This window comes from Corythoichthys intestinalis, chromosome 17 (assembly GCF_030265065.1).
Source record: "Corythoichthys intestinalis isolate RoL2023-P3 chromosome 17, ASM3026506v1, whole genome shotgun sequence".
Lineage (NCBI taxonomy): Eukaryota > Metazoa > Chordata > Actinopteri > Syngnathiformes > Syngnathidae > Corythoichthys > Corythoichthys intestinalis.
Window position 1 is genome coordinate 3,614,303 of NC_080411.1, and position 24,804 is coordinate 3,639,106.

Sequence of the window (24,804 nt, forward strand, 5' to 3'; positions counted from 1 at the left end):
AACGTACAAAACTCTTTGTCTGTGTTTCCACTCGATCAGCTTTGACGCAGATAGGCCCCCTATTAATCAGCCTCGCGCCCTGTCGATATCATTATGAAGTCTATGATAGAGCTACTAAAAAGTCTGATCGAGTTATGCCCTGAAAGACACAGCAAGTCCGTAATTTAAAGTGGCGCTTTCGAGGTAATTCGGTTAATTCCAGGAGATTCTTCAAACACATACAGTACTTATCATTGTCACAATTGTGTTTTGCAGCTCCTCCTCCTCATCCTTCCTCTCCTACTTCCACCTCCCCCCTCCCATCTGTGCTCCATCGCCCCGTTACCTTGGTGTTTGCCTTCAGTCGTGTCTTTGCTACCAGAGGTGGAAGCTGAAGGTTCTCCAGGAACACAGCAGGTAAAAGATCTCTTTCTTTATTGTTGACTGAACACATCTGATCTGACCGCATGTCTGCAACTGAAGATTTGGGGGCCTCGGTTGACAATAATGTGACAAGTGAACCCGTTGGCTACCATGAGTGATCATTTGCTGCCAGCCTATCCCAGTCAAAATACAGCTAAAGTATTGTTATTCACAATTTAAACGTTTGCCGACAAGTTAAAGATGTCGTTTGAAATTTTCGGCGCTGACTTAGTTTTGAGGCATAATTAGTATTCAGAGAGATGGTCAGAACTTGAAGAGCTCATGGGTACTTTAGACTGTACTTTAAAGCAACACTAGGTAACTTTTTTTTTTTTTAAACCTTTATACAATATGAAGGCAGAGTTTGACTTTCGGAGCAGGGGGGGCACAACATGTTGATGACCCCAAAATGCAGTGTTAGCAATAAAACTGATTTACAAGAACATTTATAATAATAAGTTGACAATGAGCGTTTTTTGTTTCCCATCATTCTAAATCAGGCTGCTTAGACAATACTTTTCGCCAAGATCGTCATCCGTTGAATTTGGTACGCCCGCCGGTGTCGTGCCAATGTAGATACCTTGGTCAAAAATGGTATCCCCTGGGTGGAGCCATATGGAGGTAGATTTGTGTCTTTATTAGGGCTGTCAGAATTATCGTGTTAACTGGCGGTAATTAATTATTTAAATTAATCACGTTAAAATATTTGACGCAATTAACGCACATGCACCGCACAGATTAAAATGACAGCACAGTGCCATGGCTACTTGTTACTTGCGTTTTTTGGAGTTTCGTCGCCCTCTGCTGGCGCTTGGGTGCGACTGATTTTATGGGTTTAAGCACCATGAGCAAAACATCAACAATGGTGAGCTACTAGTTTATTTTTTGATTGAAAATTTTACAAATTTTATTAAAACGAAAACATTAAGAGGGGTTTTAATTTAAAATTTCTATAACTTGTACTAACATTTATCTTTTAAGGACTACAAGTGTCTCTATCCTTGGATCGCTTTAACAGAATGTTAATAATAATCCCATCTTGTTGATTTATTGTTATAATAAACAAATACAGTACTTATGTACAGTATGTTGAATGTATATATCCGTCTTGTGTATTATCTTTCCGTTCCAACAATAATTTAGCGAAAAATATGGCATATTTTATAGATGGTTTGAACTGCGTTTAACTACGATTAATTAATTTTTAAGCTGTAATTAACTCGATTAAAAATGTTAATCGTTTGACAGCCCTAGTCTTTATTATTCAATTTTTTTTAAAAATGCTTCAATGAAAATATATATTTTCAACCAAAAAAAGTCGCTTCAATCAAAAAAATGTGCTTGAATGCAAAAATAAAAATGAAACTCAAAAAACTCAAAAAATGCACGTGAAAGCTATTTTTCTTTGATTAATTTTTAATAGTTTTTTTTTTTTTTTTTGATCGAAGTTAAGTTTTGTTTTGTTTTTTAGCAACAAAACGTTCTCTGTATGCTGCCAAGAGTTGGTGGCTCCACCCGGAACGCCCCAAAACACACCACTTCAATTCATGTTGTGTAAATGCAACTGGCAGGAAACAACAGGTGAAAAGAATTTTCTTTTTTTCTTTGGAGAAACGTTTCAGTCACGTCATGAAAGAAGGCTTGTGTGACGTGTCGCAGAGCCGCCCATTTGACATGCTAGTCCTTCCAGTTGTTTCCACATGTGAGGGAGCAGAGGTTCATTTCGGCGCTTGTTTGGGTCCGCTTGTGCATCACCGCTAAGATTTGCAATTGTTTTCGTCTCGTCAAGTCTCATCTGCTCCACTCTGGACAGGATGAGTCCAGCCTGGTCCAGTCCCGAGTCAAGATCAGCTCAGTCCACTCTAGTCTTGTCTCATTCAGTTCACGCCAGACTAGTCTAGTTCAGTCCGGTCCAGAGTCAAGATCGGCTCAGTCTAGTCTAGTCAAATTAAAGAAACAATAGGTAACTTTTCAGTTCTAGTCAATTTTAGCGACGCCGGTGGACAAAAGTGGTAGTGTTTTGCCTTATGGAAGGCTACGTTTTCCATGAGGACCAGCCAGCTCGCATCTGCATAGTGTCGTAAAATCATGATGGTCGCCTGCAGATGGACTATACAACATTTCTTTTTCCAGTGGCTGTGTGAATGATGAAAAGTAATAAAGTCATGAATCCAGTTGTGGCCATTGCTTAATTTGTAAATCATAAGGTGCCGGAACGTAAAGTACATATGACAGCGCTGGGATGACGAGACGGGCACAGGTTCCGGAACATACGCAAAAAATGGTGCTGAAAACAACATGCAAGTGCCCACTTGCCATGCTGTGGGACTTACAATTCTCAATTTCAGATAATATCCATGGTATAAATGACAACAATTTAAAGTTATTTAACCTATACTCTGCACAGCACGGGCAATTGCCCACATAACCACAGGTGGGACTTACAGTACACAGTCAGCAATTAGTTTCTCAACAGGTCTAACTTGTAAAACACACACACACAAAAAAAATCTGAGATTACAATAAATACCACAAACCTTCTTTTGCGAGTTTCATCCACCCGTATTCTCTGGCCTCAAAGTTCCCAAGGCCATACAAATGGTACAGCCCAAACCTGAATTTCTTTCAAGGGTACTGGCCTGTAGCTCCGGCTGTTGGTGGTCCACCTGGCTGACTGCTGGCACTGTAGCTGGCCCCCACTCCGGGTGGCGCTAAACCTGACCAGCTGCTGCCACGGTAGCAGCCTCCTGCCCCGGCTTGGCTGGCTGTCCGTGAACCTGCCTATCTGCTGCGGCGCTAGCGTCCTGCTGCACCTGTTGCTGCCCGTCAGCATGATCGCTGCAGCTGCCCTCATCGCCGGTTGTTGCTTTTCTGACTCGTTTTCAACTATCATCCTTCTTTTTGAAAAAAGACTGTAAATGCAACCGTTTTGGCATGTTGAAATACCGTTTGATCCTGGCTGCTTGCTCCCCAGATGCCGCAAAATTTCAAAGTTTTTTTTTCTTTCTTTTTTTTAAATGTAGGGTTGGGCATCGACCATCGATGGGAACCGGTTCTATCACTCCGATGCTCCCGGAATCGTTCGAATTCTTGAATTTCTATTCCATGTTTCGTTGCCCTGAACGCCGAGCGGGAAAAAACTGCTCAAGTATAAAGACTAATATTTACATACAAGTTAAAATTAGCCCTGTGAGAAGTTCATATAATTTTTAAAAAATCATCGAGAAGACTTAATTTTAAACCAAGCAATTTTTTAAAACTCTGCCTTGTTTTTTTTTCCTGCCTCTTAAAAGAATCGGAATCGCGAATCGTTCGGAACCGGAATCGTTCCATTTCAAACGATGCTCAACTCTTTTTAAATGTCAGGGGCGTGATTTGTTGGTCCAGCTCTTCAGTGCATCAACAAATCTCTGACTCTTTCAAATTACGTTAAATTTTCATAAACAAAATGCAATTCTTGGGATTTGTTCTGTAAATGAGTTTATGCATTTTGTCATTTTATTTCATAATTTAAAAAAAAACGTTTTTATATTATTATTACTTTCTATACACGAGAGGTGCCGGATCTGCCCAAATAAGTCCCGGAACCCAGGGAGGCCAAAATCAAGAGGTGCCGGATCTTGACCCGGCACAAATTAACCCCTGGTTGTGGCGAAACAATAGAGTGAAAGCCGGGCAAATGTTTATTATGTATATCCTTGGAGGCTAAATAAGTCTAGTCCGAGTTACTCCAGTGTTAAGATCGACCCATTCTAGTCTAGTCAAGTTCATTCCAGACAGGATGAGTTTAGCCCAGTTCGGTCCAGTCTAGCCTTGGAGTTAAGTCCATTCGAGACGCTGACATGAAACCATTATCTAAGGGTTGTTCCGATCATGTTTTTTTGCTCCCGATCTGATCCCGATCGTTTTAGTTTGAGTATCTGCCGATCCCGATATTTCCCGATCCGATTGCTTTTTTTTTTTTTTGCTCCCGATTCAATTACAATCATTTCCAATAATTTTTCCCAATCACATTTTGGCAATGCATTAAGAAAAAAAAAGAATAAAACTCGGACGAATATATACTGTACATTCAACATACAGTACATAAGTACTGTATTTGTTTATTATGACAATAAATCCTCAAGATGGCATTTACATTATTAACATTCTTTCTGTGAGGGTTCCACGGATAGAAAGACTTGTAATTCTTAAAGGATAAATGTGACTTTGTATATTGTGACTAAATATTACCATCTAGTGTATTTGTTGAGCTTTCAGTAAATGATACTGTAGCCATGCCCAAATGCATGATGGGAAGTGCAACCATGACTGTGCGTAGTGCTACCAATTGATATATGGCGGAAAACACTCAGGTGACTTGAAGTTCCGCTCTAAAACCCCCAATTTGGCCAAATTTAAAAATTGTCGGATATGCGCGTGTGATACATCATTGGAAAGCTTAAAATCAAAATTTTCTGGGGGAAGAAAAATTTTGAGCAGGAGGGCATTTAAAAAAAAAAAAAAAAAAATTTAAACAGCAAAACCCTATCTGGAGGTGAGAGCACGCGAGAACAGAATTACAGACGCCATGACTTTAACGCGATATTATCGCGTACTTACTTTGTTACGATCCAAAAACTCCATTTAGCATGAGTGGCAAGACACAGCTGTGAATGGCCACAGCTGGATTTTTTGGGGATTTTATGGGTGAAACATGGTCATATAACAAGGGTCGCGATGTAGAAATCGCAGACATCAAGGAGTGGTCGAGATTTTCTTTTTCATATATTTACCCTTTTAAACGTTTTTTTTCCAATATTTTTTGTTTGAATCAATTATTTATCATCTAACATATCGAAGAAAATGCGACAGTAACAAAAAAAAATACAATTAAGCGATAGTTATGAGGTCGATATACATGACTTTTTTTACAGACGCCATTTTTTTCATTGTGACATAATTTGTTTAAAAGTTTAAAATATGTTAGTGAATATTTTTTTAAAGTTTTTTTTTTATTTTTTTTATAAACCGAAATATGAGACATCAATAAATTATTCTAAGCTAAAAACGAGAGACATTTTCAATAATAAATATAATTAATTACCTTCGTTTTATGGCTGGGTTGAAACAAAAGCGGTTGCGCGACGTCTGTAAATGGGTGTTTTCAGGATAAAACTGTCAAATTAAAAATAGTTTGGGGGCTTCATGTGCCATGAATCTGCTCTGGCAGCATATAGACACATTGTTCTATCAAACACAACAGTTGTTTTGTCTTAAAATACAGCAGTTTCTTTTAAAGAGGGGTGCAAGAGCAGAAACTGCTTTTTCAGTCTTGTCTGTGTTTTCCGTCATATCTTCTCTGTGTTGGGAAAGGGTGTAAAGAAAAATATCAATTACTACGTTGCTTCCCCACATTGTTTCCCACGTTATTTCTAATCGTAGGGAGAGGGATTGTAAGGCTTTAGCCAATTAAAAAAAGGCTCCAAAGTAGGGGTGTGACAAAATATCGAAATGGTGATATATCGTGATGCTTTGTATCCCAAAAGGTTATCGATATGCACCTGCCAAGAATCGAGATATCGTTTTAAAAAGGTGTCAGTGTTTTAAAAGAAAAAAAAAAGGAACCAACAAGTTGCTACCAAATTGTTCCACCATAATACAACCCCTTGCAAAAAGTATGGTCGGACCCTTGCTGTAAACCATTTTTTTTTTTCAATTTCCACCACAGGTTTTCAATAGGGTTGGGATCTCGGCTATTTGCAGGCCATGACATTGACTGGTTGAGTCTTTCTCCAAGGAATGCTTTAACAGTTTAACATCTCCTCAGTGCCTTTGCCTGACATGCAGCCCAATATCATCAAGGACTGAGGGAATTTTGATGTCTTCTTCAGGCAATCATCTTTGTAAATCTCACTGGAACGGCACCAAACAAAAGTTCCAGCATCATCACCTTGTCAAGAGTCAAGAATCTGCATTGAACAAGGTGTCAAGAGTCAAGAATCTGCATTGGACAAGGTCATGATGCTGGAACTTTTGTTTGGTGCTGTTCCAGTAAGACCCTAAATGGCCCAAAATTACCTAATCGCCTGGGATTGACTGCCACTGACCACCATAGACGTTCAATCCATTTGAAGTGGGAGGGATGGCAGCGAATTCATTCGCTGCCACCCTCCCAGTTCAAATGGATTGGATGTCTACTAGTGATAAACTCATTCCAATTCACAGCAGAAGCTTGTTTTTTTTGTTTATTAGTCGTTTGTAGAATTTCCTAGAATGATTTCCTGACCAATGTATCGATAATCGTTGTATCGCCATATCGTCAGATCGCCATCGTGAGCTTTGTATCGCAAATCGTATCGTATCGTGAGGTACCAAGAGGTTCCCACTCCTACTCCAAAGGCTGCCAAAATTCACTCTACTCATTTTACGCTGCCTTTTAGCTTGCTATATAGGTAAAACGGCGCCATTACAGAATGAGTGCGACAATACATGAGTGGGTCGTGCAGCGCATGCATTAAATGCGTTAAATATTTTAACGTGATACATTTTTTACTAAATTAATTACCGCCGTTATCGGGATAGATTTGATAACCCTACCTTAAGCCTAAACTAAAGACTTTGGATGAGTGTAACATATTATGTCTGTAACGTTAAATTCAATTAGAAAACAATTTAATTAAAAAAAATAAAAAAATAAAAAAAGGCATGTCCGATATTTTTTTGCCGATTCCGATACTTTGAAAATGACGTGATCGGACCTGATCGATTGGGATGTCGATCGATCTCTAATTATCATTGACCTCTTTGGCTAGATATGAAGATGTTCGATCCATTTGGATCTTGGGATTTGGATTGGATGTTAGCGGCACTGAAAGGTGTACAGTATGTGTACTGTTAATGCTCCTGTTCAAACGGATCGGACGTCTAATAAGGACACACAAGAGACCAGAGTGAGTCTGGAATGTTTATCAAGAGAGTTGACTTGTCTTCATTCTGAAAGTAAACGCGGAGAAGAAAAGCAACCAAATAAGGAGACGAAATATGTGCTTGTAAAGAAAAAAAAAAAAGACACTAGTGTGTTGCGTTACTACCTGAGTGTTGCGTTGGTGCACTTTGGATAACCAGATTATGGTAGTTGTGTTAGAACTAGAGCTGAAACGAATACTCACTCGAGTTGAAAAAGTGATCCGAGTAATTTTATTCACCTCGAGTAATCGTTTATTTTGACAGCTCTAAGCATTACGTTTTGCTCGGACTACTTTTAATGCGGGACAACGTGCTAATGTCACATGCGTAGAGGAAGAAGCAAAAAAAAAAGAAAAAAAAACAGCCGCTACAAACGCCGCCGACGTTGCTAAATGCTAGCCCGCACGATGCTACGTTGGTAGCAGGTGGCGTCTGATGCGTCTCATAGAGATCACATTTATGTTGAACTAGATGCGAAATGACAGACTCGGCCGCATCTGGGCAGCGTTAGTAAACAGTCGCCATCTTAAAGCAGTAGAGCTTACTGTCTGTTACTGTTACTGTCACTAGCTCACGTAACGTTAGCCCTGCCGAGGGCTAGGTTTCTATTAATTATGACCAGTGACGATGCGTGGCTAACGTGTCTTACATACAGGCTTTAACATAACATAGCGTTGTGGAGTAATCAGGGTGCAAAATAAAAACTTAACAATGCTAACTATCAATTTTAGCTCAGTAGTCATTGCTGGATAAAAGACCAAGTAGCACTGGTCCCTAATGTGCTCCAATACAGCCTGTATCATACATTTATTTTGAACACTGCAAAAACTCAAAATCCTATCAGGACTTACAGTTTAGACTAACTTAAAACTTAACTGGAACTTAAAAATGGCTTGACACAAATAGAAATTCAATTGAAACACGTGGGAAAAAAATCCTAACTTTTAAGTGATGTGTGTTATCAAGCGTAACGGCATTTTTAAGGTAAGGTATATATATATTTTTTAATAAGATCTAAAAGTTTTTTGAGTGAAAGCAGTGAATTAGTCTTTTTTTATTCTAGTTACATCTGAGATGCAATTGTTGGCTGTTTTCAACAATATACATCGAAAATAAAGACATTGATTGACTGAAAATGGTTCAAGATTAGATGAAATGTCTTGTTTTCTCATGTATATTTATAATTGCTCTTCACCTAAAATTATAGTTGTTTTATCCGATTACTCGATTAATCGATAGAATTTTCAGTCGATTACTTGATTACTAAAATATTCGATAGCTGCAGCCCTAGTTAGAACCTTCAACCTTTGCGTGCGCACACCTGGTTTGTAAAGTTGACCCCCTGCACGGGAGTAGAAAGGCAGCCTTTTTTCATACATTGCCACCTCTTCACTTGACGCTGCAAGTGTGTGTGCGCAGTGCAGCGTTAGTGCTGATGTGGCCGCATCCAGCTGGCAGCCGCAGTAGCAGCGCATCAGCAAAAAAGCAAGGAAAGACAAACCCTACCAGGGCAGTCCGCTGCTCTATGTCTTTCTTGCTGTGCCATTTCTCTTTTGATGTTTTGCTGTGCTTTTCTGTGTTTGTACCACAACCTCCAGTCTGTCAAAATAAAGTGTTTGAAAAGCCGTTGACTCCAAAAGACAGCAATTTACATTGAAAGTCTAAAGTAAAGTCTAATGTGCCTGATTTCACCATCAAAATAAACCTGTTTGAAGCAAATAGCTTAGCCTCGCTAGACTATGTTTATACTTGGGCTTTTATGGCTCACTTCCTGTTAGGGTTCCTTTGGTTCACTTTCTATGAGTTTTATTGCACTTACGACCATAGGCGGAGTTTGACTTTTGGGGCAGGAGGGCACAACATGTTGATGACCCCGAAAACACAGTGTCAGCAATAAAATTAACTTTAACAAGAATTAATTAGACGAATTAAGAATCAACAAGAATATTTTTAATGATAAGTTGACTATGAGTGTTTTTTTGTTTCCCATCATTCCTGAAGGGAATTCTAAATCAGGCTGCTTAGGCAATGTTTTTCGCCAAGATCGTCATCCAAATAATTATGGTACGCCCGCTGGTGTCGTGCCAATGTAGTTACCCCAGTCAAAATGTGTCTCCCCTGGGCGGAGCCATATGGAGGTAGATTTGTGTCTTTATTAGTCAATCCAAAAAAAAGTTTCAAGCTTCAATCAAAATATATACCCCCCCCCCCCAAAAAAAGTCGCTTCAATCAAAAAAAAAAAAAAAAAAAAGTGTTTGAATGCAAAAGTAAATTTGAAACTCAAAATGCATGTGAAAGCCATTTTTCTTTTATTTATTTATTTGATCGAAGTAACGCTGATTTGTGTTTTGGCCACATTTTAGCTGGGACATTTTTGTCTTTATTATTTATATATATTTTCAAAAAGAAAAATCACTTCAATCAAAAAAAGAAATATTTCAATCCTGGAAAAAGGTTTTTAATGCGAAAAAATAATTGAGATTGAAAAATTTGCATTTGAACACTTAATTTTTCATCAAAAAAGTTTTCTTTGATTGAAGCAATCCTTTTTGTGTTTGGGCCATATTATTCGTGTCTAAATCATTTAATCCCCCCAAAAAGTTGCTTGAATCAAAAAAAAATTTCAATCAAAGGAAAAAAATCATTTGAAAAATAAAATTACCCTCCCTTATTTATTTATTTTTTATTTTTTGAAAATTATATGCAAAGCAAATGACCATCTAAGTTGCTCATCACATGATCTGTTCGAAAAATAATTTTGACCCATTATAAAAAGATATTTTTTTGTTCATTTCATTCATTTTTGTTGCAGTTTTTAGTGCTTTATAACTTTTATATATACAGGTAAGTCAATTAAATGCAATGACACTTTCCGGCCACTGGGGGGCTGCCCCCCCCCCCCCCCCCCCGCTCCCCCCCAGAAAATCCACTTATGCTTACGACTCACTTCTTGTTCATTTTGGGACATTCCTTGGTCACTTCCTTTTGATTTAGGTTGAAAACTGAAGCAAATAGCTCAACCTAGCCAGATTACATTTATGCTTTGGCATTTGAGGGTTAGGGTTTAGCCCCTACAAGGGTTTAACACTAACCCATCCATCCATCTATCCATCCATCATCTACTGCATAATCCAGGGTCGGGTTGCAGGGGCAGCAGTTTTAGCAGGGTAGCCCAGACTTCCCTCTCTCCCCAGCCACTTCAACCAGCTCCTCTGGCGGGATCCCAAGGCGTTCGCAGACCACCCAAGAGACATAGTCTCTCTAGCGTGTCCTGGGTCGTTCCCGGGGCCTCCCACCAGTGGGATATACCCAGAATACCTCTCCAGGGAGACCTCTGGGAGGCATCTGAACCAGACAGACCATGACAGAGCTTCCTATCTCTAAGGGAGAGCCCAGAAAACCTGCAGAGGAAACTCATTTCAGCTGGGATCTTGTTCTTTTGGTCACGACTCACAGCTCGTGACCATAGGTGAGGGTAGGAACGTAGATCGACTGGTAAATCGAGAGCTTCGCCTTTTGGGACAGCTCCTTCTTCACCACTACGGACCTGTGCAGAGTGCGCATCACTGCAGACGCTGCACCGATCCGCCTGTCGATCTCCCGCTCCCTCCTACCCCTCACTCGTGAACAAGACCCCAAGACACTTTAAACTCATCCACTTGGGACAGGATCTCATCCCCAACCTGGAGAGGGCACAGCACCCTTATCTGACTGAGGACCACGATCTCTGATTTGGAGGTGCTGATCTTCATCCAGACTGCTTCACACTCAGCTGCGCACTGCTCCAATAATAGTTGGAGGTCACGGTTTGATGAAGTCAACAGCACCACATCATCTGCAAAAAACAGAGATACAATGCTGAGGCCACCAAACCGGACCCCCTCAACGATTCAGCTGCGCCTAGAATTTCTGCCCATAAAAGTTATGAACAGAATCGGTGCAACCTTGGCGGAGTCATACCCTCACTGGGAACTGATTCGAATGCGAACCAAACTTCGATCGTGCAGGGACTGAACAGCCTTACCAAGGGGCTCGGTACCCCGTACTCCCGAAGCACTCCCCCACAGAACTCCCCAAGGGACACGGTCGAATGCCTTCTCCAAATCCTCCTCCCCTGAATCGCGGATTCAGGAGGAGCAGTTTGGTTTTCGTCCTGGCCGTAGAACTGTGGACTAGCTCTAAACCCTTGGAGGGCCCTCGAGGATGCATGGGAGTTCGCCCAACCGGTCTACATGTGCTTTGTGGATTTGTGAGCCTTAACCTTTCCTGTTGATTTTGGTCACTTTCTGTTAATATTAGGACATTCCAACTGATTTTGGTGCACTTCCTTTTAATTTTGTCACACTTAAGACTCACTTGATGTTGATTTTGGGACTTTTCTGGATCACTTCCTGCTGATTTAAGTTGAAAGCTGTTTGAAGCCAATTCTGTAGCTTTGCCTTGCTAGACTACGTTTATGCTTGTGCATTTACGGGTCATTTCATTTTTAGGACTTTTAGGGATCCCTTCCTGTTGATTTTGGGGCATTTGCGGGTCACTTCCTATTGATTTTCCTGTCCACAAGAAATTTTCATGCTAAACTAAGGTTTGGTCTTCCGGACTTCTCAGCCATCACAATCGGTGAGCGAGGAAGATGATCGGGGCCATTCCCTCACTGATGCTGGCGCTGATGTCATTGAGTGTGGCCGGCGCCTTCCGATCCATTCGCACCGAGCCGGAGGTGTCCAGGAACATCCATTTAATGACAGGTGAGTCGTGTCAATGTTTGGGTCATTTCCTGTTGGATATTGGGGCATTTCCAGTATGTTTGCATAGGGACATAACACTAGCAACTTTTCAGGATGCTGAAATTGTCTTGCCTGGCACGGCCAGACTGTTCTCCCTGTATTTTTCAAACACTGAGAGAAAAAGTCTGGGACCTAGCCCATTAATGGCCTCTCGAGCAGGTACAAAATCAATCGACAAATCAGATTTGTTTATTTGCGTGACGTGTTCTTAACGAGCAACGTCACTCTTGAGCGGCGGAAGTCGTCTCCACAACAACACAGATGGCGTACAGGAGAGCCGAGAATATGTTCCAATCCACGGTAAAATCAGTTTTAAATGACCAAAAACACATCGACACGAGTCATTGACAACAGTCTGTCTCGCGCTAGCCATGTTGAATAAACTCCGCTCTCCTCGTATGTTTCCTTTCGCGCGCAAGTGCCTCGTCCTGCCCTCGTCGTTTTACTAACGTCACGTCTGCCCGTCGCTGATTGGTCCACTCCACTGTCTGTTTGCTGTGGCTTGCTCCGCCCTGGAAATTGTATCCGCTGAATGGTGGCCAGACTCAATAGCTGGAACAGCGGTGAGTCTGGTGTACCAGGCAAGAAATTATCCCCACCAACTTTTAAGCAACAGTTATCCCTTTTTACTTGGTGAATGTGCCAGTGCATTTTTTTCCCCTCGAACGCACGGATGATTACTTGAACCTCCCCCCCAACCACCACCACCACCACCCAGACACACACGCACACTCACACAGACCCGACAGATTCATGTCGACAACGTATTAGAAGTTTTTTTTCGGCCAGCAGCAGCCACGGTAAGTAATGTAAAAAGACGTCAATGTTGTGGAGATGGGGGAAACACCACTAATTTTGCAACAGAAAGTCTGACCTGCATTACATTTAGCATAATATTAAACTGTGTGAACTTGCTAACCTGCAAAACTACTGCGGTTAGGCCAGCCTCTACAAGGAACAACTAAAAGAAGCTAGCCATCCCTCAATGTGATCATTGTTTGCATTATGTGCATCACGGTAATGAAACGAGGTGGCTTCAGAGTACAAATCCCTTTAGTTTGAAAAAATGGGGGGGGGGGGGGGTCCAAGACTGGGTCCACTTAAGGGGGACAGTGACATGAACATGAACTGACACGAAGAAAAAAATCTGTGAAATGAAATCACACATCAAAATTTCAGTACTTTGGTCACTTTTGATTTTGAGACATTTTATGGATCACTTCCTATCAATATTGGGTCACTTCCTGTCAATTTTGGGACATCTATGAACCACATCCTGTTTATTTGGGGGCATTTCCAGGTCACTTCCTGTTTATTTGTTGAAATCAACACGAATAAAAAGATGTCGATTCTTGTTGTGGCTCCCAAAATACACTAAAGTTGACTTTTTCAAATATTATAGTACTTCGTTTTGGCGCACTAGATCAGAGTCCGTCACTGTCAGTGACGTCGGCGCCTTCCCGGGTGTTGACGCGGCGCGGCGGCAATGCCATCTTACCCTGCGCCATCCAAAGGGACCGATTGCTGGCACCCAATCCAAAGATGAGGATCAAGTGGACCAAGCTGACCTCCGACTTCCTAACTGAAGTGAGCCTTCCCGCGAGCCACCTGCTTTCTCTGTCCGTCCGTCCGTCCATCGAGAGATTTTGTCCGTCTGTGAGCGCAGGTGGATATTTTGGCCGCCGTGGCTGACCACAAGAGAAGTTACGGGAGTTTTCACGGCCGTGCGCGCTTGAGAGGCTCCTCCCCCTCAGACGCCTCACTGGTCATCGATAACATCACGCTGGAGGATTACGGGAGGTACAAATGCGAGGTCATCGACGGCCTGGAAGATGCCACGGCCATCGTGTCGCTCGACCTGGAAGGTGAGGCCATAAGAAGGCTAATGTCCTTAACCGATACATAATACTGTTTAGTCACCATTCGTGAATTTGAACGATGCCTGGAAATGACCAAAATGAGTTGGTTTCCTCATGACAGTCATGGCTACCAAATTCAGTGTTTCCAAATCCAACTGGTGCCCGGGAATCGGCCTACTGACATAATTCTGTGTTGCGACAGTGGTATGAAAAAGTATCTGAACCTCTAGGAATTTCTCACATTTCTGCATAAAATCCCCATCAAATGTTATCTAATCTTTGTCAAAATCACAAGGAATTTCTCACATTTCTGCAAAAAAATCACCATCAAATGTTATCTAATCTCTTTGTCAAAATCACACTGATGAAAAAACAGTGTCCGCTTTAACTAAAACCACCCAAACATTAATAGGTTTTCATATTTTAATGAGGATAGTATGCAAACAGTGACAGAAAGGGGAACATAAGTAAGTGAACAATCGCATTTAATATTTTGTGCCCCCCCCCCCCCCTTTTGACAGCAATAACTTCAACCAGAGCCTTCCTATAGCTGCAGATCACTCTGCCACATCGATCAGGACTAATCTTGGCCCATTCTTCTCTACAAAACTGCTGTAGTTCATTCAGATTCCTGGGATGTCTGGCATGAATCGCTGTCTTTAGGTCATCTCAATGGGGTTCTAGTCTGGACTTTGACTTGGCCACTCCAGAACGTGTATTTTGTTCTTTGGAAACCAATCTGAAGTTGATTTACTTCTGTGTTTTGGATCATTGTCTTATTGCAGCATCCATCCTCTTTTTAGTTTCCACTGTCTGACAGACTGCCTCAGGTTTTCCTGCAAAACAGCCTTTTGAATTCATTCTTTCATGAATGATTGCAAGTTGTCCAGGCCCTGAGGCAGCAAAACAGCCACAAATCACAATTGTCCTTCCACCATGCTTGGTGGTGGGGATGAGGTGTTGATGTTGGTGAACTGTTCCATTTTTCCTCCACACATGGTGTTGTGTGTTACTCCCAAACAATTCAACTTTGGTTTCATCATCCACAAAATATTTTGCCGAAACTTGTGTGTAGTTTCCAAGTGCGTTTTTGCGAACATTAAACGAGCAACAATGTTTTTTTAAGCAGCAGTAGCTTCCTCCGTGGAGTCCTCCCATGAACACTATTCTTGGCCATAGATTTACATATAGTTGATGTGTGCACAGAGATATTGGAGTGTGCCAGTGATTTCCGTAAGTCTTTAGCAGACACTCTCGGGTTCTTTTTTACCTTTCTGAGTATTCTGCACTGAACTATTGGCGTCATCTTGGGTGGACGGCCACTCCTTGGGAGAGAAGCAACAGTGCTAAACTCTTTCCATTGCTAGACAACTTCTCTGACCGTCGGTTGATGAACATCCAGACTTTTAGAGATGGTTTTGTATCCTTTCCCAGATTTATACAAATCAGCAATCCTTGATCGCAAGTCTTCAGACAGCTCTTTTGATCGAGCCATGATGCAAATCAGACAATAACTCTCAACAAGACAATTCTTACCTGGTGTGTGTTTTATAGTGGGCAGAGCAGCTTTAAGCCACTCATCAGTGATTGGGCACACACCTGACTTAAATTGTTTGGTAAAAATTGGTTTCAATTGCTTTTTAAGTCTTCTTAGGGAGATGGTTTACTTACTTATTTTTCCACCTTCTGTCATTGTTTGTATGCTATCCTCATTAAATTATGAGAACCTATAAATGTTTGGGTGGTTTTAGTTAAAGCAGACACTATTTTTTCATCTGTGCGATTTTGATAAAGATCAGATTACATTTGATTGTCATTTTATGCAGAAAAGTTTCAGATACTTTTTCATACCACTGTAAATAAATGTCCCTAAGATGATCGGAGCCTGCGCCTGTTGTGATTTCCAGGCGTGGTGTTCCCGTACTCCCCCCGCCTGGGCCGGTACCGTCTCAACTTCCGGGACGCCGAAAGGGCTTGCCGAGAGCAGGACGCCGTGTTGGCATCCCCGGAGCAGCTGCGCCAGGCCTGGCGAGGAGGCATGGACTGGTGTAACGCCGGCTGGCTGAGCGACGGCTCGGTGCGCTACCCCGTTAACTCCCCCAGGGAGCCCTGCGGCGGCCGTCGCACAGCACCGGGTGTTCGTAGCTACGGATTCCGGGACAAAGACAAGGACCGCTACGATGTCTTCTGCTTCACGTCCCACTTTAAAGGTGAGCGGCGGCTAGCTACAGTTGTGGTCCAAAGTTTACATACACTTGTGAAGAACATAATGTCATGGCTCTCTTGAGTTTCCAGTTATTTCTACAACTCTGATTTTTCTCTGATAGAGTGATTGGAACAGATACTTCTTTGTCACAAAAAACATTCATGAAGTTTGGTTCTTTTATGACTTTATTATGGGTGAACAGAAAAAGTGATCAAATCTGGTGGGTCAAAAATATACATACATGGATCTGAAAAAGCCAATCACTGACTTGAACAAGTCAGGAAAGTCACTTGGAGCCATTTCAAAGCAGTTGCAGGTCCCAAGAGCAACAGTGCAAACAATTGTTTGTAAGTGGCACTGTTTTGTCACTGCCACAATCAAGAAGAAAACGCAAGCTATCACCTGCTGCTGAGAGAAAATTGGTCAGGAGGGTGAAGATTCAACCGAGAATCACCAAAAAGCAGATCTGCCAAGAATTAGAAGCTGCTGGAACACAGGTGTCAGTGTCCACAGTCAAGCGTGTTTTGCATCTCCATGGACTGATAGGCTGCCGTGCAAGAAGGAAGCCCTTGCTCCAAAAGCGGCAACTTAAGGCTCGACTGAAGTTTGCTGCTGATCACATGGACAAAGATAAGACCTTCTGGAGGAAAGTTCTGTGGTAAAAATCGAGCTGCTTTGCCGCAATGCCCAGCAATATGTTTGGAGGAGAAAAGGTGAGGCCTTTAACCCCAAGTACACCATGCCTACCGTCAAGCACGGTGGTGGTAGTATTATGCTGTGGGGCTGTTTTGCTGCCAATGGAACTGGTGCTTTACAGAGAGTAAATGGGATAATGAAGAAGGAGGATTACCTTCAAATTCTTCAAGATAACCTAACGTCATCAGCCCGAAGATTGGGTCTTGGGCGCAGTTGGGTGTTCCAACAGGACAATGACCCCAAACACACATCAAAAGTGGTCATGGAATGGCTAAATCAGGCTAGAATTAAGGTTTTCGAATGGCCTGACTTAAACCCCATTGAGAACTTGTGGACAATGCTGAAGAAACAAGTCCATGTCAGAAAGCCATCAAATTTAACTCAACTGCACCAATTCTGTCAAGAGGAGTGGTCAAAGATTCAACCAGAAGCTTGCCAGAAGCTTGTGGATGGCTACCAAAAGCGCCTAATTGAAGTGAAAATGGCCAAGGGACATGTTACCAAATATTAGCGCTGCTGTATGTATATTTTTGACCCAGCAGATTTGATCACTTTTTTCTGTTCACCCATGATAAAGTCATAAAAGAACCAAACTTCATGAATGTTTTTTGTGACAAAGAAGTATCTGTTCCAATCACTCTATTGGAGAAAAATCAGAGTTGTAGAAATAACTGGAAACTCAAGAGAGCCATGACATTATGTTCTTCACAAGTGTATGTAAACCTTTGACCACAACTTGAGACCTCGCTACCCCAGAAAAAAAGTTTGTCCAAACACATTACCGCCTGGGTTGCCGCTCTTTTAGGTGAATTGTACTTCCTGCCGCCCGGCGCCAAGCTGACGTACGGGGAAGCGGTAGAGGCGTGCCGGCGGGATGGCGCCCGGCTGGCCAAGGTGGGCCACTTGTACGGTGCCTGGAAGCTGGCTAACTACGACCGCTGCGACGCCGGCTGGCTGGAGGACGGCAGCGTCCGCTACCCGGTGGCCAAGCCCCGCCCCCGATGTAGCCCTACCGCCCGCGCCGTCCGCTTTAACGGCTTCCCTGACAAGAAGCACAAACTCTACGGCGCCTACTGCTACAGGGAGCGAGCCTGAAAAACAATGACTACACAAAAAACAAACAGACACAAAATGTATACATGCAGAGTTACAAAATACCAACACTACAGAGGAAACACAAAAAGGCATCCACGTGACCAACACCCAAAGAAAGCCCACAAAGCTGGAAAAACTAGGGTGAAATGAAAAAATCATTGGTAATCTATACCCTCAGTTGACTAATCGGTGGGTACATGTTAATAAAGTGGAAACATATAACTAGACTGTACCTACAGAAAAGTAAACTGGGTGCAGATGACTAATTTGTGGGTACAGTTTGGTAATCTGTACCATAGGCGGAGTTTGACTTTTGGGGCAGGGGGGGCACAACATGTTGATGACCCCGAAACGCAGTGTCAGCAAAATAAAGTTAACTTACAATAATCTTTATAATAAGTTGACAATGAGCGTTTTTTTTTGTTTCCGATCATTCTTGAGGGGAATTCTAAATCAGGCTGCCTAGGCAATAATTTTTGCCAAGATTGTCATCCATTGAATATGGTACACCCACCGGTGTTTTGCCAATGTAGTTACACCAGTCAAAAATCGTATCCACTGGGCGGAACCATATGGAGGTAGATTTGTGTCTTTATTATTCAATGTTTTAAAAAAAGTTGCTTCAATTAAAAATATAAACAGTTTTTTCAATTAAAATCTATATTTTCAATAAAAAAAAGTCGCTTCAATCAAAAATAAAAGTGTTTGAAATAAAAAATAAATTTAAAACTTAAAAAAAAATGCATGTGAAAGCTATTTTTCCTCTTATTGAATTTTTTTTTGATTGATTGAAGCAATTTTTTTGACTTTTAGGACATTTTTGTCTTTATTATTCGATCAAAAAATAAGTTGCTTCAAAAAAAAATTTTTTTTTTTTTAAAGTTGATTCAATCAAAATATATATTTTCAATTAAAAAAAAGTCGCTTCAATCAAAACAAAAAAAGTTTGAAATCAAAAATTTTAAACTTAAAAAAATGCATGAGAAAGCTATTTGTCCTCTTATTTAATTTTTTTTTTTTTTTTGATTGATTGAAGCAACTTTTTGACGTTTAGGACATTTTTGTCTTTATTATCCAATCAAAAATAGGTTGCTTCAAAAAAATATATTAAAAAAAAAAAAAGTTGCTTCAATCAAAATATAAATTTTCAATAAAAAAAAAGTCGCTTCAATTAAAAAAAAAAGTTTGAAATCAAAAATAAATTTAAAACTTAAAAAAATGCATGTGAAAGCTGTTTTTCCTCTTATTGAATTTATTTTTTTTTAATTGATTGAAACAACTTTTTTGACGTTTAGGACATTTTTGTCTTTATTACTCAAAAAATAAGTTGCTTCAAAAAATATATATTTTCAAAAAGAAAAATCACTTCAATCAAAAAAAAAATGTCAATCATAGAAAATGTTTTTGAATGCGAAAAAAATATTTGAGATTGAAAAATTTGCATTTGAACACTTAATTTTTCATTGAAAAAGTTTTGTTTGAGTAAAGCAATCCTTTTTTTGTTTGGGCCATATTATGGTTGGGACATTTGTGTCTAAATCATTCAATCCCTCCAAAAAGTTGCTTAAAAAGATATATATATATATATATTCAATCAAAACACAATTGCCCCCCCCTAATTTTTTTTTTTTTTTTTTTTTGCTGAAAATTATATGCAAAGCAAATGACAGTCTCAGGTGCTAGTCGCATGATCTGTTCGAAAAATAATAATAAAAATATTTTTTTTGTTCATTTCATTCATTTTTGTTGCAGTTTTATTGCTTTACAACTTATATATATATATAGGAAAGTCAATTTCATGCAATGACACTCTTCGGCCAGCAGAGGGGGCCTGGGCCCCCCTAAAATCCTCTTATGATCTGTACCCAAAAATAACTAACTGCAGGTAGAGATTAAATATTTTTGTTTTTTTCCACCTTGGCACTAGGGGGGGGGGGGGGCTCCGTAACATAAAACGAGGGCTACGTTCACACCGGAGGTCAATTCTGATTTTTTTCCCCATGTGCTACATTTTCCATACAGTTAACAGTCCAATGGCGTACCGCAAGCAATACGTCACTTTTGTTCATTAATATTCATGACGTTAGCAATTGTTGCTCAGTGGGTCAACCTCCCGTTTGTCCCTAACATTAAATGAATGGAAACAGTGTGCGAAGGAGATGTTTACTGAGCTAAACCTACCAATTCTGTCCGAAATTAATATCCCTGGTGCCAAATTCACTGGTAAAGATGTGGAAGAACATAGAAATGTTCAGTTAAAGAGATGGCTAGAGCGTCGAGGACTGAAAAAGAGCTGACCTGATCCAGAGTTAGCTTTTTTAATCGACACTTTTTTCTTGTGTGCATTGCCTTACGTCACTGACAATGATGTTTCAACAATCTATCCTTTACTACCATATACCCGGTCTTTCATATATATTGTATCCTCTGGTTGTCTTACGTCTTTGACCGTTGACCGGGCAATTTACATTGCTATTTTTGTGTAGCGATTGCAAATGCTACTTAGTGACAGCCAACGAACACTTTTAATTTTTCCATTTATAACAAATCTTAATTCTATAATTTATTTACACTTACCCCTTACGAAAGTTTTTTTTTTACAACAGAAAAGGTACCAGTGGCAGTCAGATACCATTTGAATTTTTTTCATGTCATTCACTGTCAGACAGGAGCAGCACGGCAAAACACCACACTAAAAAATTTGTAAAAATATCAAAATGGCTTACCTCTGTAGCACCATGGTGCCCGACAAAATGTTTACTGCATATGAAATGTGAATGGCTTCACCTTGCTGGCGTTAAACTTGTCTTTTGGACGTCCGCGCAAGTTGATCACATTTTTTCCTCTGAGTCTTTGGTTTCGGGAAACGTATGAAAAAAAAATCATCCTTCATATGTCGTAATGTCTAGAGTAATTTCTATAAGTTCCATGGCAGCAGCAGTGTTTGATCGGCATGTTTTTTTTTTTTTTAAAGATTACCGTGGAAAACAAGCACAATTAACATGGGTTATATGCAAGGGCGTGTCTATAATATTCCACTTCCGCGTTACGATGGCGACGTCATGGTCTAAAAATAGCATTCGTGCTGTACGCTATTCCAATGTTTTCAAATTTGACCTGGGCCTCCTTCTCCAACATGTAAATACAGTGGGGCAAATAAGTATTTAGTCAACCACTAATTGTGCAAGTTCTCCCACTTGAAAATACTGTAATTGTCAACATGGAAAAACCTCAACCATGAGAGAAAGAATGTGGAAAAACAAACCTCAAAATCACATTGTTTGATTTTTAAAGAATTTATTTGCAAATCATGGTGGAAAATAAGTATTTGGTCAATCCCAAAAGTTTATCTCAATACTTTGTTATGTACCCTTTGTTGGCAATAACGGAGGCCAAACGTTTTCTGTAACTCTTCACAAGCTTTTCACACACTGTTGCTGGTATTTTGGCCCATTCCTCCAAACAGATCTCCTCTAGAGCAGTGATGTTTTGGGGCTGTCGTTGGGCAACACAGACTTTCAACTCCCTCCACAGATTTTCTATGGGGTTGAGATCTGGAGACTGGCTAGGCCACTTCACTCTCTTACGAAGCCACTCCTTTGTTGCCCAGGCTGTGTGTTTGGGATCATTGTCATGCTGAAAGACCCAGTCACGTCTTATCTTCAAAGCCCTTGCTGACCGAAGGAGATTTTCACTCAAAATCTCTCGATACATGGCCCCATTCATTCTTTCCTTTACACAGATCAGTCGTCCTGGTCCCTTTGCAGAGAAACAGCCCCGAGGCATGATGTTTCCACCCCCCGTGCTTCAAAGTGGGTATGGTGTTCTTCCGATGCAATTCAGTATTCTTTCTCCTTTCAAACGTGAGAACCTGTGTTTCTCCCAAAAAGTTCTATTTTGGTTTCATCTGACCATAACACCTTCACCCAGTCCTCTTCTGGATCATCCAAATGCTCTCTAGCGAAACGCAGACGGGCCTGGACGTGTACTTTCTTCTGTTGACTAAATACTTATTTGCCGCACTGTATCTGGTAATGTTTTCTTGTTGTAAATGCTACCACATCCCCAGATTTATGTTTTATACTTTGAATTTTTGTAATAAGTGAGAAAATCTCTCATCTTTTAGCCTGTGATAAACTTGTTTATGAATAAAGATGCCAAAAAAGTTCAATGGGAGAGGAGCCTAATTTGTGCATGAAAGGAGGGCTCCAGTGATAGATTATTTTCGTAGTCAATTAATCTATCAGCTAGTTAGTTCCAATAATTGAGTAATCGCACCAGGAACATTTAATGCGTTGCCAAAGGCTTGCTAAGATTGCAAGAGCATCACATTTGAATACAAAGTGTTTCTTCAAAATATGCAGAATTGCACTTCCATGAAAAAAATCAATTAAAATACCTGAACTTCGCTTCAAACTGTATCCAAAAAAAAAAGAGGATCTAAGTACTACAAAAGAACAATTAGCTGACTTGCATAGCAAAATTCCGCTAGCTTAAATGCTATAAAATGCAAACTTTTTTATTTTTTTTTTATTTTTACAATACTCTAAACAAATCATTCAAACACATATTCCGAGAGAAAAAAAACAGCTAAATATTCTTATAAATTACAAATGCAAAAAAAACAACCAACATATTAGCTAAAACAAAAACTTACCTTCTGTTGGTCTTAACAGGGAACAGCTGGAATCATCCATTTTAAATGAGTTATGTCACATTCACTTTTGCCACTGGAGGGCAGTGTATCCACCCAAGTAAAAACTAAATGCAAACGCTGTCAAAACAAACCATTACAACGCCACTCAAACGAATACACGAAGCAGCAAAATTTGATTGGAAGTTTTTTTTTCCCAATCGAATTACTCGAGTTAATCGATTAATCGTTGCAGCGCTAGTTAACAACAGTACGCTTCCGTGAGGAACACACAAACTTGAAAGCGAAAAGCAACACAGTCCAAGTACAACTTTATTGACTCACTGACTGCCATTGACGGCGACAGACGTCCAATCCGTTTGCCACCATCTCCCAGTCCAAACGAATTGGACGTCTATCTCCATCAACGAGACGTGATCATTCCCATAAATCACATTAGAATAAATTAAATTCTTATATTTTCATAGACAAAGTCAACATCAGTGAGAGTTCGCCAAAAGGTGTCAGCGTTGGCCGCGGTGGTTCTTGATGATGCGGTGGCGATGGCCTCCGAGTGCGTCGCCGGCCCTTTGTAGGGGAGGCCACAGGTGATAGGTCGCCGCTGTGAGGAAGTACAACACAGTGGGACTTGTGTTGTTGACTTGCTTTGTCTAATTTTTTTCATTTTCGTCTCCAAATTAGATTATGACAATGTATGACAAGGGTTCCCTGTAGGTTGGTTATGTAGATGCTAATGCTAAGTAGATGCTAACAATGAGCGCCCAAGTGGACGCTAATTGCTTATGGTATTTGCTAACATTAATTGCAAATGCTAACCGCTAACAATAATTGCCTTCTGCAAGTTTATTGTCGTTTTGTTAGTTTTTTAAACGTTGTTTTACTTGGTCTTGTACAGGCAGGCATCGCTGCACTAGTACGTGACCAATGAACGAATAATTCAACACACTTTGGACCGCCCCCTCTTTGAATAACATTTCCTTATGAATATTCACGCTGACATTGAAATAAATAAACACAAGACCGAAGCTCTTTTATTTAATGATTGATATTTAATTCAATTTACATATTTATTTTTATATTCATTTCCACAGATATTTATGCTTTAATTTTTAATTTTTGTACTTACATTCAAATTTTTACGTTGATTTATGTATTGCTTCCATGATCATTTTTAATCTTTGAATGTTATTGTATTTATAGTCATTTTAATTTTCACTTTTATTTATTTACAGTATTACAGTGGGGCAAATAAGTATTTAGTCAACCAACAAATGTGCAAGTTCTCCTACTTGAAAAGATTAGAGAGGCCTGTAATTGTCAACATGGGTAAACCTCAACCATGAGAGACAAAAACAGAAAATCACATTGTTTGATTTTTAAAGAATTTATTTCCAAATTAGAGTGGAAAATAAGTATTTGGTCACCTACAAACAAGCAAGATTTCTGGCTGTCAAAGAGGTCTAACTTTTAATAACGAGGTATAAAGAGGCTCCACTCGTTACCTGTATTAATGGCACCTGTTTTAACTCATTATCGGTACAAAAGACACCTGTCCCCAACCTCAGTCAGTCACACTCCAAACTCCACTCTGGCCAAGACCAAAGAGCTGTCAAAGGACACCAGAGACAAAATTGTAGACCTGCACCAGGCTGGGAAGACTGAATCTGCAATAAGGTAAGGTAAGAAATCAACTGTGGGAGCAATTATTAGAAAATGGAAGACATACAAGACCACTGATAATCTCCCTCGATCTGGGGCTCCATGCAAGATATCACCCCGTGGCGTCAAAATGATAACAAGAACGGTGAGCAAAATTCCCAGAACCACACGGGGAGATCCAGTGTGAATGACCTACAGAGAGCTGGGACCACAGTAACAAAGGCTACTATCAGTAACACAATGCACCGCCAGGGACTCAAATCCTGCACTGCCAGACGTGTCCCCCTGCTGAAGAAAGTACACGTCCAGGCCCGTCTGCGGTTGGCTAGAGAGCATTTGGATGATCCAGAAGAGGACTGGGAGAATGTGTTCTGGTCAGATGAAACCAAAATAAAACTTTTTGATAGAAACACAGGTTATTGTGTTTGGAGGAGAAAGAATACTGAATTGCATCGGAAGAACACCATACCCACTGTGAACTATGGCGGTGGAAACATC

General features: G+C 40.5%; 2 protein-coding genes across 6 annotated transcripts in view; one reads left to right on the top strand and one right to left on the bottom strand.

The window, feature by feature from the left end:
• Positions 1-296: 296 nt before the first annotated feature.
• Positions 297-18,800, top strand: LOC130905389 (hyaluronan and proteoglycan link protein 1-like). Of its 2 annotated transcripts, none has more exons than XM_057818736.1 (6): positions 297-396; positions 11,959-12,098; positions 13,540-13,724; positions 13,804-14,002; positions 15,904-16,206; positions 17,704-18,800. In XM_057818736.1, the coding sequence occupies exons 2-6, from the start codon at positions 11,984-11,986 to the stop codon at positions 17,991-17,993; spliced, it is 1,092 nt and encodes a 363-aa protein (XP_057674719.1). In that variant the 5' UTR covers positions 297-396; positions 11,959-11,983; the 3' UTR covers positions 17,994-18,800. The 2 variants fall into 2 exon arrangements, with proteins under 2 accessions (XP_057674719.1, XP_057674722.1); XM_057818739.1 differs by having other exon boundaries at positions 13,561-13,724.
• A 4,153-nt stretch (positions 18,801-22,953) lies between these two features.
• Positions 22,954-24,804, bottom strand: part of LOC130905378 (versican core protein-like) — a 33,139-nt gene continuing 31,288 nt past the window's right edge. For all 4 annotated transcript variants that reach the window (XM_057818714.1, XM_057818713.1, XM_057818712.1 and 1 more), the window contains one exon: positions 22,954-23,248. In XM_057818714.1, coding sequence (XP_057674697.1) covers positions 23,151-23,248 — 98 coding nt within the window. In that variant the 3' untranslated portion in view covers positions 22,954-23,150. The remainder of the gene's footprint in view (positions 23,249-24,804) is intronic.